Below are 18,010 nucleotides of genomic sequence, written 5' to 3' on the forward strand. Positions count from 1 at the left end.
AAGCATATATTTTCACCTCCAAGAGTCGCATATTCTTACCATCAATTATTGCTTGCAGTTAATGTGTCAAGATTTATCTGAATGAAAATTACCACTGAGATCGACAATAATAAAAAATAGTGTTCTCATGATGGTAATGGCAAGACAATCATGAGACATTCCAATTGTGGTGCAAGGCATTTTATAGCAGCTCAATGGGTCAATATTCAGTAAAAGATGTGTGATTGCATGAAACTATTTACATCATTCAACTTTCAAAGAACAGAAGTAATGTGATGGAAGTTAGAACTGGTTGATTTAATGATGATAAATCGTAGGGGTGAGATACAAACAATGATATGTTATCACTCAATTTAAATATAAAGAATGTGTGCAAGTACATGGATGGTACAACTTGTAAGAGGTCTGCTCAAAGCCTGCTTACATGACATGCATAAATGAACTTTACAGTTACTATACACAAAAATGTGAACTTGGTAGTGCAAACTGCAGATCAATTCATTCATCGCAATCCTGACTGCAAGGTATCTTCAGGGTCGCTTGTTCTTTGATGCATATGAGAATTTGCTCAAGTCGTCACCTCCAACAGCCGACCTTTATCAAAGAGGAATTATATTAGATAAGTAATGGTATAATATGTCGAAGTAAAGTTAAAAGTGTATACCTGACAGCACATGAATTTTGCACATCCTTTAGAGGGGCTCGGAGACCACTTGCACGAGACCCAGATGAAGAGTATCTGAAGGACGATATGAGAGATGCGAATTTTTCCATTGATTTCTCTGCTATACCAGTGTATGTTTTCAGATGAGAAATGTCACAACCGAATTTCCTTTCAGCTTTCATGTCGGTGCCGCTGTCTCTGTTAGCAATGTCACTACCTGTGGGATAGCAAACAGATCTCAACAGCATTTCCTTTATACTAGAGGGTAGTTCAAGATCTACTGAAGGTTTATCACATACAAGATGGGCATACTATTGATGGTTATGCAAGGAAATGGACCATTAACATGTCTATTCATACTGTACCTATCAGTATAAAAATTCTTTGCCATTTGGGCCCCAGCCTTCATAATCCTTGCCTTTCCTTTTTGCCTTAGTTGGATGTATATATATCTTTGTACATACATGATGAAAGAGAAAGAACCATTGAAGAAAAGATTTGCCCGACGGACTAGAGGAATCATCTTTTTGGAAGAATTGTCAAAGACATAGTATGCCTTATTCTTGTAAAGCCATGAGAAGAGTCAAGAAGATGGAAAAGTTAAGTATTATTGAATGATGATGTGAGATGGGCCAAGAAAGGAGGAGAGAGAGAGAGAGGAAAGAAGTCCTAAATTCTCTAATTTAAGGTTACTTACTGGCGTACTATAGCAGACAATGCCGAAATATATCAGGATTAAAGTTTTGCTTGCCATTGTGAGTATAATTGTAGTAAACTCAATAGCAACCACCTAGATGGTGTTGTTTGCAGCTGCCACACCCCTAAAGAGAAATTTTGAACTAAAGAATAAAATTGGCATTCATCAAAGAATGTCATTATTGTCCCATAAACTTATAAGGTAATAAGACAGCCTCCTGTAAATGAATTTAGGATTATAATTTTGTTTGAGAATATCCTGTATGATTAATATTCCTCTTCTCTTAACATTCTGAGATTTTCTTACAAACAGTTGTTGGATCTTGGAAGAAAATTGGCACTTACTCTTGGAACATTTTATAGATATTCTAGATACTTTCAAGCTAAAAGAAGAAAAGGCATGCAAACTAACCTACTTTCACAAGGATCATTGAAGTAAATCCTTGAAAAATCCTTCAGTGATTCCCTACAGAATGCTCTGAACTAGAAAGTTATACTATAGACCTTATACTATAGTGTCAAAAGGGCAATTCTCTTATACTAAGCATAAACTTAAACTTATTAGACAACTTCTATGTCTATTTTAAAATCATCACATACCTTCCTCAGAAATGGCCATGGTTGTCTGGCAGTTCATCAATTGTAGAGTTTCCTGGGTGAACAATGGTACCATTAGAAACATTTATCAGCAAAAGCATGGAGTGACTCCAAAAAACAAGAAAATTAAGCATACATTGTGCATGTCCTGTACATCATTCAGCTTTCTCCTCTTGATGATACTTCTTTGGTGAATACTCCCAAATGTATCATTGTTTTCTTTATTTATTAGGGGCACTTTATTCATATTTCTGTGGTCATGCTGATCTATCATTTTGTGCCTGAAGTATCTACTCTTCCCAATGACTTTTCTATTGGCCAATGTCCCATTGCCTTCGGTAGCATCATCTATTGCAGAGTCGCAGCCAAATTTCTTAGGTGATGCTAAAGCTGGTTTTGATATTTCATGTGCTGCTCCTAGCAAGAACAAACAAAGTGGACTCTAAGATCGGCTGGCACTTGGGGAAACAAAATAAAGCAGAAAAGAATACTGGTTACAATGTAAAACTGAAGCATTAATGAGGGCCGTCAAATAGCTTACCATCTAGAGGTGATCCCATGGGTTTTCTGCTTTCTTTAGGGACCTTTTCTTCCATCTGATAGAAAAAAGATAAGATACTCATCATGATTTGGATCAATTTAACTCCTAATGGAAAAGAAGGATACTAATTAAATTGAAAGATTACACCCAATAGTTCGGAAACTATGCTGACTGAATCCTCTGAAGGAAGATCACTGCCTACAGTTCCTGAAGTAAACAGTAAACCTTCTTTATCATTTACGGCAACATCTTCTGTCGACCCAGGTGAATCAGAATATTCACTTTCAGAGCTAAGAGAAAATGATTCAAGTGTTATCGATTGCTTAGGCATGACTTTTGGGGCCCTGAATTTTCGTTTTGCTTGTAATGATGCTAGGCCTTTCAAACTTAAGGAATTGACAGTATATATATTATGAAACCCATGTGAGAAAAACATCCAAATGTCAAATAAGCAGAACAAAGTACATTTTAAAAGACAAAACAGCTTACTAGTTTATGCTTGGTATAAATAACTCACTTCTTGATCTTCGACCCTCTCAATCACTACGAGTGCCCCCGATCGGTGCAATAGGATGTGTCTATTTATCTATCTCTTGACTCAAATTAGGAGCAGGTTTAAAAAAAGATCTTAGAGTGTCTAGGATTGCTCAGGTTTCTAACTATGCTAGTGGCAATTATGATATTTTAAAAAAAAAGTACTAGCAATTATGATATTTATAGAAGTTTTCAACTGCAGCAATGTTAAAAACCCATATGTCGAAACATGTAAGGTTTAGTTGTTTCCCAGTGCATAAGATACCATGACTTATGAAATTTTACATCTTCTCATCTTGCATCACTAGAGACAAGCAACATGAATATGGATTCATGTGGTAAGCATTAGTAGTTCTGATACCCCCTCTTTCTAGGTTAACTAAGAAAATGGGAAGAATGTATATTCTTGTGATACAAAAATTAAAAACTGAATTTAAAGCTGAGTCTACTTAAAAGGATACAGAAGTAATTTGTTAAAACATTTTTCTGCACAGGCAAATCTAGCCTTTTCCTTCCACTTGAAGGCTTGGATTCTTTGATTGAGTATGTTTCATCAAGCAGTGATGCACCACCGCATGCTTCCTTCCCCTGTTAAGAAAGTACACAAGTGATCAGAAAAATAGAGCATAAGTATTGGTTAACTATATAGCCATGTAAGGGATCATCTTGCTGGCTTATCTACTAATATAGTAAATAGATTCAAAAAAGCATCAAGAATGAAAGAAAAAACCAGATATTACATGAAGAAACAAGAAAGGAAAAATGGATTCACTAGCACTTCTTGACTGGTGGGATGCTTTAATGTGTTGTGTTGTTAGCCACCGATTCTAACATCCCATTATAATCCTAATACTACAATGAGAATAAATGATAAAACTAAAGAAATGTGATTAAACTGCTTATTAATGTATTACCTTCTTGAGAAATAAAATCTAATAACTCAGATAATCAGCTAGGCTTCTCTAAGTCCATTATGTTGTGCAACTGGAATCCAAATTTTCACAAACAAATGATATGAATTTAACTAAGAGCTTAAGCCAAGAAATGCTTGGAGCCTTGGATAAGTCACAAAGCATTGTTATCAATGATTTCAATGCTAGCCAGGATGTTGATGTACCATGCTGGCATGATAACAGTTACTCAGTATTGCAGTACACAACAAGCTTAGCTTGGCACATGGCAAGCTAGGCATCAGCACATACATGACACCCGGCAATTATCTTACTGGCCAGCCACCTGCATATCCAAGTGATAACATGACAATCTTTGGTTGTTTTAGTATAGAGAATTTTTTACTCTGCACTCCACCTTATTGACTATTTGGTTTGAACTTTGAACCCTTCTTTATACTGTTTTGCATTTAGTCTTACATTTTCCTCAAAATGTTCAAGTAACATTTACTTCACAGATCCTACTTAAAAGGTACTGAAAAGCAAATATTCTGTTCTTTTAACATAAATGTTTTGTAATTCCCAGGTTGCCCCTTATTTTTTCTATCAAATCAATACATTACATTCTTTTCATACTTCAAATGGCTGTTTGAGTGTTCAGTTAAGATGGATTGGGTTTTATTTAAGTTGTATTTATATCTACTTAAGTACTATTAAAATTAAAGCAAAGCGCATTTTGTAATTTAATAGGTATTAAAATCTGGGCATTATTTAAACAATCTTTTGGAAAATCCAAGGCTTGATTTAGGAGTAGGGGTGTAAACAAGCCGAGCCTAAGCGAGCCGGCTCCAACTCCGGCTCGGCTCAAAAGGTAGAGTTTGAACTAGAATAAGTAGATAGAGCAGGATGTGAAATGAAAATCTTCTTTTAATATATAATAAATTCAACACGCCCAAGGCCTACAGTGCAAAAGACCCTTCAGTAGGGGCTGCAGGAAAACTATAGCTATTCAACTAATTGTATGGATGTACTCTTGCTTGGTTCTTTAGCTTTGTTTAAGATGAGAAAAGTAGAAAGTAGAAACCTATAAATAGTGGAAATATCATCACAATTACATAAAAAGAAAGCATAGGATTCAAGTGTCTCCACATATTTGATCATATCCGTCATTTAAAGATTCCATTCTATTGGAGCTACATAGAACTCCTCACCTCCTGAAGAAGTACAAGAAAATCAAAGAAAAATATCATTTAATTTACCAATGGTAAATAGCTCTCCCAGATTGGTTGAAGATCACATCCACCAAACAGGGTAAAAAACCAATGCTCATAAGGCAATCAACCCATAGGAAGAGAAAATAACTGCTTTGGGTGGTGAGCTAAATCCTGAATAACATAAAAGTTCTGCTAGTGAGACACCTAAGTTGTCTTTACGAAGAAATTGTTAGATATTATTAAGCTAGGGACTATGAAGATAGACTACAACAAATATGTCCATAAAAGAAGCATTAAGAAATGCTTTGAACTATCAAGAAGCCATGTAAATAAAGTGGTCATCAGCTAAGATTTGATCTCAGCCTGATTGGGTACCTATCTTTTCTGTTTTTTTTAACTTGACCTTAACTTCTTTGCTCCCACATAAATAACCAACAGCTATCATGCCAATGTAGAAAAATAAGATTTTGATTGGATAACTAAAATTACTGAGTATACAAGTCTATAGAATATACTTCACATTGGACCAAAACATTATCTTATCACGAAGTAAAATTGATGAGAAATAAAATTTCCAGATAATGTTTCACATTTCCCAAGACATGATTGTTTCATCACATAAAATACTATAAATGAGTACTTATTACACAACAAAAAAAGTAACATGAGGTATACCTCAAATGGCATCTTTGTTATCGGATCCAGGTTGCCTTCAGCTATGCCTTTAGCTACATTTTGCGGTAACCACGTATGATCAATTAAGGAAATTTATAAACATCTCAACATTCAACATCTTCCAGAAGGAGAGCAGCATGGAAGGACACGGAATTAGAAGCACAAATTGGCTCATCTCTAATTTCTCACCCTCTAATTCAGTGCTGCTTACACAGAAAATGGTCGGGATATATATCTAACATGATACAAACTAAGAGGCTCATTCAAATTCTTCAAAGGTAGAAGAGCAAGCAGCAACCAAGAGGGAGGTTCAATGAGAAATTGATCAACAGATCACAAGCAAAGAAGACAGAGAGCTCAGCTAGACAATTAAACTTTCATGGGCATATAAAAGGAAAGAGCACATTTTGCACAGGATAGCTAAAAGTAACAGCATGTTAAGGATATGGGCCCAAAAAGTCCAAGTCTTCACAAAGGCCTTCAGGAATATCAGATAAATGGGCAATGTCTCCTTTCGCAGGATCATATACTCTCTGATGTTGAAATGCCAGCATTGCTTTCTTGAAATTTTCTTCATAAAGAGGGGGGACAGATACCGAATTGTACCGCAGGTGCTTGATGACCTGAAAATGTATAATTTGTCAAAGATGACTCATTTGATCTACTTTCCAATGTATAATCTTGCTGCATACTTTCCAATAACAAAATTTAAGATTAAAATATTCTGCATGCCATACAATACTACTACGCATGGAGTATGACTCTAAAAACAACTGAGAAATTAATTTTGTGCCAGGAGTGAAATGCATAAACAAGTTATAATAGGAATTTTACAGCAAGATGTAAGAAATGTAAAACTAGGACTCTATGAGCCATAATCCAGAAGTGTGGTAGATGGAATATTTAGACCCACAGAACTGTAAATAAGCAAATATAAGGAAAATTGGAAGGGTTAGAATGGAAGCAATATCCTGTAGTAAATATTAATGAGCAAAAATATCCTGCTACTGCTACAAATAGGAATCTACTATTTGATGTCCTGCTCCTAGTCCAAGATTGAAAGAGAATATATCCCCAAATGGTAATTTATTTCCAAACCCAGTCATGAAGATGAAAATACGCTTTAATAATTGTAGTGCTTTGTGTTTTGCTAGTTGTGAACGCAGGACAATGACTTTGGGCTATATATGCTAGTACAACAACATCCTACCAGCCATATATGTCCAAAATCCAGATCCAGTCACTGTGTGGAAAGGCAAAAACATAATTAGAGACACCGGCATGGTAGATTGTTAGAAGCTCAAATCTGGAGCAAGAATATGGAGAAGAAAACAATACCTACTTTAACTCCTTATCAGATACACTCTAATCTAAGAATTCAATTGAACTACACCTAATCATTACGCCATCGAGATTCAAGAATGTTAATCTTAATTTTAAAGGAGTGTTGATTTGACAATAATATTTTGAGTCTGCTCTGCTCCCTTAAGTTCTTCCAGTACTTTTTAAAGAGCTTCCCATTCTATCCCAATTTTTAAGCACTCTTGCTAGTTGCTACTTAAATTTGGCTTACCAACATGAGGTTTCCATCAGTGCAGCACCAAGGAGGGGAAGGGAAATATGTCCGCAAGCTTAGCATGGCAAGCTTATTGATGCCTTTTCTTTCAGAACTCACTATTATTAAACCAAAGATTTAAGTGCTCTAGTCATCGGTGCAGGGTGTGCCAGTTGCAGCATGATACACTGCCAACATATGGCATACAAACAACCACAAAGCAATCTAACATGACCTGCCCTGTTTTATGACACACCAGGCAATGTTTGTACCAAGCTGGCATAAATCAGGTACCATTTTAACTTAGGCAGAAAGCAATGCAGTGAAAATATAGAAACTGGAGAACCATCACAATTTAGTACTTTCATATTATGTATCTCAATTCCAAAAGCAAGAGTTTATCATCTTCATAGACATATCCCATAGCAATATTAGCTTTCTTATTCATATTTGTCAGCAAAGGCAGTTAAGACATAACGGGCAATAGAGATAAAGTCAATATATAAACAAAACAGAAAACCATAAACATTTATGCCTGTGTATAAAATTTGACAAAAGTTTCAGCTTAGATGTCAGCATAAAGTTAGCTTCCAATGATTCTATACTGCAAATTACAATCAGTTACTCTTAGAAGTGGATATACCTTCACAATTGTAAATAGTTAACATATTCAAAGAAGACTTCCATTACCTTCTCATAGCTCTTAAGCTTTCTGATGAGTCCATGAGCCCTTCTCAAGCCCATGCCAGGCAATGATTGTAAATAATCACAGCCACTAAAAATGCACATCTCAAGTACCATCTGTTTCGTGAATCCAAATAAGTCAAGCTCCTTATTCTGTCCTAACTTTGAACTCTGATACTCAACTCCCTGCCCAAATTTGTCCATTTTGAAGATAATCTGGAAGGACATCAAGAATTAGCATCTCGAATAATAGGATTAATTCACAAAGAGGACCAGTAGAAAAGAAAGCAGAAAGTAGGCAGGAAGGTTGTGGTCTGGTGGGGGAGGAAAGATCTAAGTAATAGCAATGGGTACTAACTCTGGAACAGCCAAATGGTATTAAATCTGAGTCTTCGGTAATAACTGCATCGACAAGCTTATTTACAGACAAGAATGTCATCTGGGCATCAGCCTCATAAGGTGCCACAATAAAATCCACTTTTTCCTGCTTCAATACCTGCGTCAGCACATTTTTTTAATTACTGTCACACAAAAAAGATTAGTCCTTACAAATGGAGTTATTGATTGTAAAGTTGCAAATTGCTTGTCAGTTGCGAAAAGTAAATACTTTTTCGGTTCTTGAACAGAGAAAAGACATATTCAAGTTACATAACCAACAAGTTGAAGATTCAATACTACAAACTTTCCTACCCGGATAAGTTCAAATGCAATTGAAGGTGAAATATCAACAGCCTTTTGGTAGCACTCAAAAGCCGCAGTAGAATTGCCAGCAGCTTCGTGTTCCATGGCCCGCTCAAGGTTTTCCTTCCTCATCCTGCATTATTTAATAAGTTGCAGCATGAATCAGAAGTATTCAGTCAGCTTATGATAGTACGATACCCATGGAAAGCGTACCACAGCTTGTTTGGCTAGACAATATATAATAGAAATGCTTATAGTCCAAATTCTGGTATTTGTTTATAGCTTATGGTCAATACCTTGCACGCTTTGTCTCTTGGTCCATCTTAATTGGCAGAAGCCCTCCATCAAATACAAGAAGAGGTCTGACGCCATGATACCGTAATAGATTTACTCTATGCATGCAGTAGCCAATGTGCCTAGCAATTCAAGGACAGTCTATCTCACATCATGTGATATAAATTAGAAACAGGATAAGTTTAAAGTTCATTTGAAACTGAGTTACTGAAACTTCTCCCCAAAGAATAGTCAGTACAACAAAATATAGGAAAAATAGACAAAATATTCCAGTCAAAATTTCCAAAGCAACTTACAAATTTAACTTACTGTGTAAATAATCCAGTACTAAAAAGAACCTAAGAAGGTGAGATGATGTAAATAGAAAGTTATAACAAAAATATTGCCTATGTGAAGTAAATGGAAGGGAAACGAGAATGTGAAATTGAAAAGGACATTGAAGCAACTCGGATAGTAGAACAAGACATATATAACAATATAATGCATATGTAGAATATATGTAAATGATGCCAATGAATATCATTAACACCTATTAGAAGCTCTAGTACTGGATATGTAAATGATGCAAAAGTATATAATTAACACCTATATATATTTTGCTACTTTTCTTCTAAAATGTTCTTTGGAAGATGGTTACCCCAGGTTTACCTTTGAGATTATTTTGGGGAAAGTTTCCCTCCTCTTGCCTCTCTGATGTAGCATCATGGCCTCCTAATTCATAATGACTTCCTACCTATGGGATCACTTACAAAATTTCCACAAATTTTCCACTTGTGGGATTACTTCCTATCCCCAAAGACTTCCTAGTGGTACATATTCCAAAAAACCACATTTCTCTGATTACTTAAGCTTTTACAATATCAAAACAAGAGTTCCTGAGTTCCAATTCTATCAAGCCATTGGGCCTCAAGGAGACTCCATGGTCTTTTCCAAATTTAAGGGTTTTCCACATAAATCTATAAAAAATATAAGCATCAACATGGATAGGCAAGATCCTAGTCACATACGATTATTGATGTAAATGTTCCTAATATTTGTATAGTTGATCTAACTTTAGCATGACCTACATTGTCGATAACCACAAAAAATGAGAATGTGAAAGATGAGGTAAAGGGGTCAAAATTTTGAAATAATCAGACAGAAACGATGTAAATACACATAAGTAACATCCTAACTACTAGAATTCAGAATCATGAAGTCATATACTCTAATAGAACTTGAAATACATATAGTCTCAACTCTTAATATTTAATATTTAAAATACAAAATGTAAAAGAACTATATATATATATATCAATAACTCAAAATCAATTAGCAATAAAAGCTCCCAAGGGTAAAAAGGAAGTCCAATATTAAGCAACCAATTCCTTCCAAAATAATACTAAAATAACTAATACGACTAAAAGAGAAAACCAAAACCCTAAGTGCAAATAAAAGAGTCTTGGTGCATAATGTTCATTTGCCATGCCAATCATCATTTAAAAATATTAAGAGAGTTTTATGAGCTATAGATATAATAGCAAGTGAAAAGTATGATCCATAAAACATAATCTTAAAACCTAAAGTTCAACAATTTGTAATACAAAGATAATATCTAACATAAAATCAAACATGCTCATCACATGAATAATAAAGCATAAGCAGTAATAGTGCGAATAGCAAACTGGTTTAATGCTCAAATTTCATTATGCAGAATTTATCGATCTCTACTAAATGCCATATTTCTCTTTTTGTGTTTATGCTCGTGGATCCACATTAACCCAAAGGTCACTCTTGAGATGGCACTCAAGTTTTTTTCTCATAGCTGATTAGATTATGATCACCAACGCTATCACTAAGTGAAAAATACATCCGGTCTTTTTCTCTAACCATTGAGAAATACTAGAGTCACCATAGAGAATCTTTTAATCTAGCCTAAGATTATTTTCTAACTCCATCAGAGTTACCTAAACAGATTATCGTAGTGATCTAGAATATGTCAGTTTCCTATACTTTAAGATAGACTAGAATTACCACAGGAAGTCTTTCGATCTAGCCTGAGACTATTTACAAAGTCATACATATTCCAAACTAAGGTTTTGCTAGGTAAGTATAATCAATGCATTTAAATTTTGCACGTAAGATAAAATGGGATGAAAAACAATATAACATAAAGATTAACATTGCATGGAGAATATAGTAAATTATGACATAATATACACTATACACATACTTTTGCAAAATACAAAAGAGTAAAACTAAGTGAATCCACTAACCTGTGGTCCACTTGGAATAACTCAAATCAATAATCTAAGAGGAAAAATAATCATCATTTTCAATAAATAATTTATATTTAAATTTAACAACAAACAAAAATTTTAGAATTAAAACTAATTTAACTTGGACCAAATCAAGGCCCAATTACTTAGGGGCATGCAGGCACACAACCCACCCACTAAACTACAACAAGTTGGGACAAGGCCCAAAACCAACTAAGTCAAGTTGGGTTTCGACTACCCTGTAGACCACTCAACAATAACTTTAGGTTAGGCCTTCCCCTGACCAAACCAAATCATTCACTCAAACCAAAAGCGACTCGAGTTGGATCAAGCTCAACCCTTTTCCCTTGATGGAGGCTGCAACAACCACCACCATTCCTTGCCCTTCGACTGCTGGCAATAAAGACCATACTGGAAAGTAGAATAAAAGGAAGAAGAAAGAAATGAGTGACTTATCAACTAGGATAGCTAATGGCTATCACCTAAAATTTTACGGCTAACGAACATAGAGATCACTACTCCGATGATCCAGGCCATGAGAGTAAAACGTAAGGCATCAAAGACCGACGTGCCATCTTGTGGGTGACCGCTGGTTGATATGGATCCATAGGAGACAAACCTAAGAAGAGAAATTTGACATTTAGTAGAGATTGAGAGATTCTGCATTATAAAACTTAAACATTTTACCAGTTTGTTACTCACACTATTATTGCTCGTGCTTTATTATTCATATCATGAGCATACTTGGTTTATTGTTAAATAATATCCATATGTTACAAATTGTTGAACTTTGGATTCTAAGATCATGCTTTGTGGATTATGATTTTCGCATGCTATTGTATCTACACATAGTGAGTCCACTTTGGGCTAAATTTGTTAGCCCATAAAATTCTCTTAACATTTTTAGATGATGATCGACATAGCAAATGAACATGGTGGATTGAAACTCCTTTACCTCCACTTAGGATTTGGTTATCCCCTTTCGTTGCATTAGTTATTTAAATATTATTTGGGAAGACATTGGTAACTCATTATTGAATTTATTTCTTACATTTAAGAGTTTTAATTATTAATTGACTTACAATTATTGGTATATATAATTAGTTCCTTTATATTTTGGACCTGGTATTAAATGTTAAGGCTCTGTATATCTCAAGTTCTATTGAATACATGGTCAGATCATAATTTCAAATTTGGGTCGTGACATTAATGCAAATTCAAACTTCAAAGCAATAATTTATGAGTGAATAGCTTAAGGAGTGAATCAATATTATGAGGACTACACTACATGGAATATCATGGAATTCAGAAGGTTCTCCAAACTTCATTACAAGAAAGCCAATATAAATGTTCTCCCTTTAAGTTCAAGATATTTTCAAATGTATTCATTCTAGTGAAAAGAATCAAGTATTGCTTTGAAAATTAATGCTTTCTTTAGTTATGAATGTGATTCCCGCACTGTGGAGCATGGTTCTTCAAATCGGCTGATCCGGATTGGGATCGGCACAACCGATCCAAATTTGGAAAGAAAACCAGTCTAGTGACTGGTTTTGGTCTAGGATCGACCAGTTTTGGTCCTATTTGCCAGATCGGTCAATCCCTCTTGGCCATACTGAGTGAAACTCGATCGAATCAGCCTACACTAATTCTTTCTTAAGATTCAATTTGAATCTAAAATATATCTAACTTATAATTGATCCTCAGTTGCCGCCTTTTCAAATTTTAATATTTACCCTTTATCTCTCACATACAGTCTTCTTCCATCTTTTACACTTTGTCGAGCTCATCTAATAGTTGATTAGGTAATCCCCTCAGGCTACTCCGCACTCTGATAAAGTCGAGTGATTTTTTTTTCTCATTTCTCTTCTCTCACTTTCTCACCCTCTTTAACTTCTCATTTCTTACTACTACAAAACAACAATAAAGAGATAAATCTATCTTCATTGTTGCTTTACAGTAGTAATCTACAAATATAAAATTTTGTCAAATATAAGTCAATTCATCATAATTTTTTAGCGAGTTTTTTCTTTATTTTTAGGCTTTTTATTTGACTAAATTTTAGTTTCTTATTTTTCTGTTATTTTTTGTAAACTTTTAGGAATTGTTCTGTATTTTTAAATAATATTTTAACTAAAAATAATCTAATCCAATACGAGCAATTGATACAATTGATACAGCTAATATATATTGTTTTTTCTAACAACCAATTCCAATCACGATACTGAGTTTCGAAACCTTGCTTAGGACAAAAATTCTTTTTTTCTTGGTTATTGGGGCAAAACAAAATCTTAACTAAAGATGACATCATTAAGAGACGTCGGAATGATGATGATAGGTGTGTTTTCTGTGGCAAAGCTGAATCAGTTGGACATTTATTTTTGAATTGCAAATATGAGTAGGAAGTGTTGCAGAAGATAAAGAAAGTTTTCAGACTCATAGATATCCTAAGAACATAAAGGAGATTTGGTTGAATATGGTAAAGCTTGGAGTGAAGAAAGAAGAAATTAGGAAGAAAATGATGGAACAATGAGATGGCTGCTCTAATATGGTCTATCAAGTTGTAGAGAAACAGCCATATTTTTTCTGCAGCTAAAGGAAAATCATGAAAAAATATGTTTCACAATATAAATGCTTTGTTTTTAGCTTGGGAGGTATAAGTGGGGAAGATATGCAAAAGAAGGTAAAAGTCTTTTTGAGGGGAAATGAAGTTGGAATCCTTTAGAGGTGGAGGAACTGTGAAACTACATGAGCTTTTGTTTGTTTTGGCTGGGGTGCTGAATTTTGTGATTTTTTGGGGAAACTTGTGAATGTGGTGTGGTTGTATGATGCTTTTTAGGTGGTTATTTGTATAGATGGTTGTGTAATGTGGTGTACTTTGTTCTGGGTTGATGTTTCTACCTTGGAAGTACTATAATTTTTTAAACTCTGTTTCATAATGAAACAAAACCTTTGGGCTTGTGTAAAAAAAAGGAAGGAATCAAGTAATGCAAGAAACTGCAAGAAACAACAGAATGGTTTGGACTTGACAAGGAAACTTAAGATATTACTGATTCCATATAGTTATTAAGAAGCGAATATAACAAGATCCACCAACAAGTTAGATTCTTTGACAGTAAGAAAAGAGAGGAAAATGGATAAATAAGAATGTAAATGACTGCTTAACTGTTGGAAGGGTCTGCCATGGGAAGCATATTAACCCAAATAAATATATATACTTAATTAAAAGAGATGCTTGAATTCACTAGCAAGCAAGTATAATTGGACTGCTAAAAGATGACAATATTTTCATCTGATATGTGATGAAATGAACCGATCCTAAGGGATAGGAATTATGACTAGATCGCCACAAGCTATCTTCAACAAGTAGACTATATATTGCCCAAGAAGTTATGGGAAATTGAAAGGAATAATTCCTAGCAAGGCTTAATTGCAGTACCAACAAAAAGAATAATCAAAGAGGAAAAATAATCTAAAACCCAAAAAGATGAAATCCCATTCTTAAACTTTTCCCCTTATGTCTAGAAAAGATAGAATAAGTGAAAAAGCAAAGGGAAAACCAGACCTCATATGTGTAAACAGAGAGATCAATGCCAAAAGTTCTGCTTTCTTTCTTTCACAAATGGGTTCGCTTACGCCCAACATAAATATAAAAATAAATAAAAAAATCAAAAAATAAAGAACAGCAGACCCATATCAGATTCTCCCTTGTGAAGGCTGCAAGATGCCTCCTTTTCTTGCTTCCTCAAATGGGTTTCAAAAAGTTGCACCAATGGCGTTAAAAATATTGAAGCATACGCAGCAAGAACAGAAACCCAATATTAAGAAAGGGCATAAATTGGAAAAAGAAGACAGGAGCTATCTTTGCACCAATAGAGCAAATGGGTCCTCCATTCTTTAGGAAAAGAATCACAAGAAAGGGGATTCGATATACTTGGAGGTGGGAAGGCCTTTGCAGAGGTGGGCGCTGCAAGAGAGGGCGCCCTTGTGGAGCCAGGAGTAGGTGTCGACGGCGACGGTTTGGCCCTTGAGCTCCTCCACATGAATGGGCGCCATGATCGATTTCAGCTGGGGAAGAAGTCCTTGGATCCCCATTCTAAGAACAATCTCCAAATCGATCCAATGCAGCTCCTCTCTCTCTCAAAATTTCCTTCCACACTTGCCTCGAGGTACTTCCAACCAAGAAAGGAAGCGAAATGCGATGGAAGGGAGTGGGCGGGAAAATAAAATGCGGGGAGGAGGGGGATCGAAAATAAAATAAAACTCACGGAGAGCTAAAATCATGTGCAATTTACGTGTTTGAGATTTCATATAAAAATAAATAAAATAAATAAAAAAATTCGGTGACCTTCTTTCTTTCGGAAAAAGAAATCATCAAAATTAATCCTTTTTTTATTTTTTTATACATTAGAAAACCGGTAGTTAGCCTCCTTTACTTGAGAAATAATATCAATTCTAGAATATATTTTATTTTTCTCAAATAAGGTTTTTGTTTTAAGAATAATTATTTTTGTATTTAAAATAAGTTGTAATAATTATGTTTGATGTAATATAAAATGAATGAAAATATAGGAAAATGATGTTTTGTGTTTTATAGAATTATCATAAATACTTTTTGATGTGATATAATTAGTAATAAGTTAGTGTGTGTTATAAAATATAATTTTTGATCAATAGTATTGTATTTTAGAATATAGTAATTATGGTGTTCAATTGTTATTTTGGAATAAAGATTTATATTCTTGAAAAAGAAACGAAGTTATTCCCAAATAAGTGAACGAGGGCTAATGGACCAAAACAAAAGAATTCTAAGTTCATGACTTCTGATATTGGTTAGTAGAATCCGATCACTAGACATGGCCGATCTCTCTATTATAGGTATTGAAATTTTTTCCTAACTAAATATAGAATATGCAGTAGTCATTATTCTTAAATCTCATGATCAAAACCTTGGTTCAGAACCCTTTTTCATTTTGTGTATTTCGTTGATCTATTCATGCATAAAGTTCTAACACACTATTCATCTGGTGTCATTCAAGTAGACATGTCCTTGAAAAAGACTATGAGTGTCAAAATAAAAGAGCAGCTCGGATGAGGGTTCAAGCTAAGCCAAGCCTGAGTTTTGTTTTTAGGCTCGATTTGAATTTTGAGCCGAGTCGGAACTAGAGTTGGCTTGCTTAAGCTCGACTCAATAAGCTCAGGTCAAATATAATATTCTTAATATTGTACGTATTAAATAGTTGTTGTGTCAGCTTGAATAATTCTTTAAGGCTTGGTACTTAGGTTCGATCCAACTAAACTTAGAATAATAGGCTTAGTTCAGCTTGGTTTAAAAATAACATAGTTTTAGGTTTTGACTCGGCTTGAGCTTAGCTCGACTTGAGCTGAGATAAGCTTGAATCCCAAGATAGACTCGAAATTAATTCCGAGTCGAGCCTTATTTAGAGCTAGTCTCGTCTCGTTTATACACCCTAAAAAAGACTTTTTTTTTATTCACTTTCTCTTTGATATCTTATAAGAAATTTAGACGATTGATTTATATAGAATAATTTATAATTTTAGAAAGGGTTAATTATATTGACACTCCCTAAACTATATCTGATTTTCATGGAGACCCCCTACACTTTTCTAGGTTACAATGTCACCCATAAACATTGGGGCAAAGTAAAATGGATAACGACAGTGATAGAAAACGCGTAATGACCAACTATACCCCTAATTAATATATCACAATATTATTTAATTTTAAAAAATAAATTAAAATATTAAATATCTTACCATCTTCTCTCTCCTTACTCTCTCATTTCTCTCGCGTGACCTTCCGGTCCCATGCGGCGTGGCAGCGAGCTCGCCGCAGCCTTCCCGTCCCCCATGCAGTGCGGCAGCGAGCTCGTCGTGACCTCCCAGATCTTGCACGGTGCAAGGCAGCTCAGGGAAGAAGGGAGGGAGAGAATAGGGTTGTGACGGTGAGGAGTAAGATTAAATATAACAATAAGAAAAATTAATTTTTATTAGAATATCTTTTACAATAATTTAATTAATGGGTTGCATTTAGATCATTTAGAATTAATTACGAATGATATAACCGCCACATAAACTGACTCGCCTAATTTTTTTGATGGTACACTAGTAAAAATGACATTGAAATTCTTAGGGTGTTTAGGGGTAACATTGTAACCTAAAAAAAATTTATAGGGTGGGTCTCCTTTTAGAAATAAAAAATATAGGATATTATTAAAAAAAAAAAAAGGCTGACTATTGCTGAAGATGTCCTAAATGTATTTTTATTCATAACCATAATTCTTGATATGGCATTAATTACTAAATTTAATTGATCTTGGAAGTGGTTTCACTTAAAAGTGGTCAAATACATCAATTATCCATCAAATAGAGAATAGTTATGGCCTAGAAAAATTGAGGTTGTGGCTGAGAAATATAGGTGCTCAATAGAGAGAAATGTGAAAGAGGGAAATAAGAAGAAAATAATGTATCCTCACTCTTTTCTTTCTTATTTCACATTTGCTATTTTTTTTTTGATTTTTTTAATATAGACTTGCACAATTATTGAATTTTATTTTTTTTATTTTATACTACCATATTTTCTTTCTTTGACATCTTTTCTATTTTTTTTCCCATCATTCTGTTCAAAATTCACAAAAACTTCTACAGGAAGTGAATGAGATTTAGCAAAGCTTTGAAGAAGCTAAAGGGTGAGATCCAAATAGGTAAT

At 34.5% G+C, this 18,010-nt stretch overlaps 1 protein-coding gene across 3 annotated transcripts; it reads right to left on the reverse strand.

The window, feature by feature from the left end:
* Window positions 1-289: 289 nt before the first annotated feature.
* Window positions 290-15,486, reverse strand: LOC140759318 (exonuclease 1). Of its 3 annotated transcripts, none has more exons than XM_073095847.1 (14): window positions 15,215-15,486; window positions 9,028-9,147; window positions 8,741-8,864; window positions 8,409-8,546; window positions 8,057-8,266; window positions 6,259-6,434; window positions 5,812-5,884; window positions 3,494-3,620; window positions 2,644-2,876; window positions 2,499-2,553; window positions 2,094-2,368; window positions 1,961-2,012; window positions 665-881; window positions 290-594 (listed from the first exon to the last, which is right to left on the reverse strand). In XM_073095847.1, the coding sequence occupies exons 1-14, from the start codon at window positions 15,373-15,375 to the stop codon at window positions 531-533; spliced, it is 2,025 nt and encodes a 674-aa protein (XP_072951948.1). In that variant the 5' UTR covers window positions 15,376-15,486; the 3' UTR covers window positions 290-530. The 3 variants fall into 3 exon arrangements, with proteins under 3 accessions (XP_072951948.1, XP_072951947.1, XP_072951949.1); XM_073095846.1 differs by having other exon boundaries at window positions 2,094-2,374; XM_073095848.1 differs by lacking the exon at window positions 15,215-15,486 and adding an exon at window positions 14,846-14,903 and having other exon boundaries at window positions 2,094-2,374.
* Between the last annotated feature and the right edge of the window lie 2,524 nt (window positions 15,487-18,010).

This window comes from Typha angustifolia, chromosome 4 (assembly GCF_048772165.1).
Source record: "Typha angustifolia cultivar Huaian chromosome 4, ASM4877216v1, whole genome shotgun sequence".
Taxonomy (NCBI): Eukaryota; Viridiplantae; Streptophyta; class Magnoliopsida; order Poales; family Typhaceae; genus Typha; species Typha angustifolia.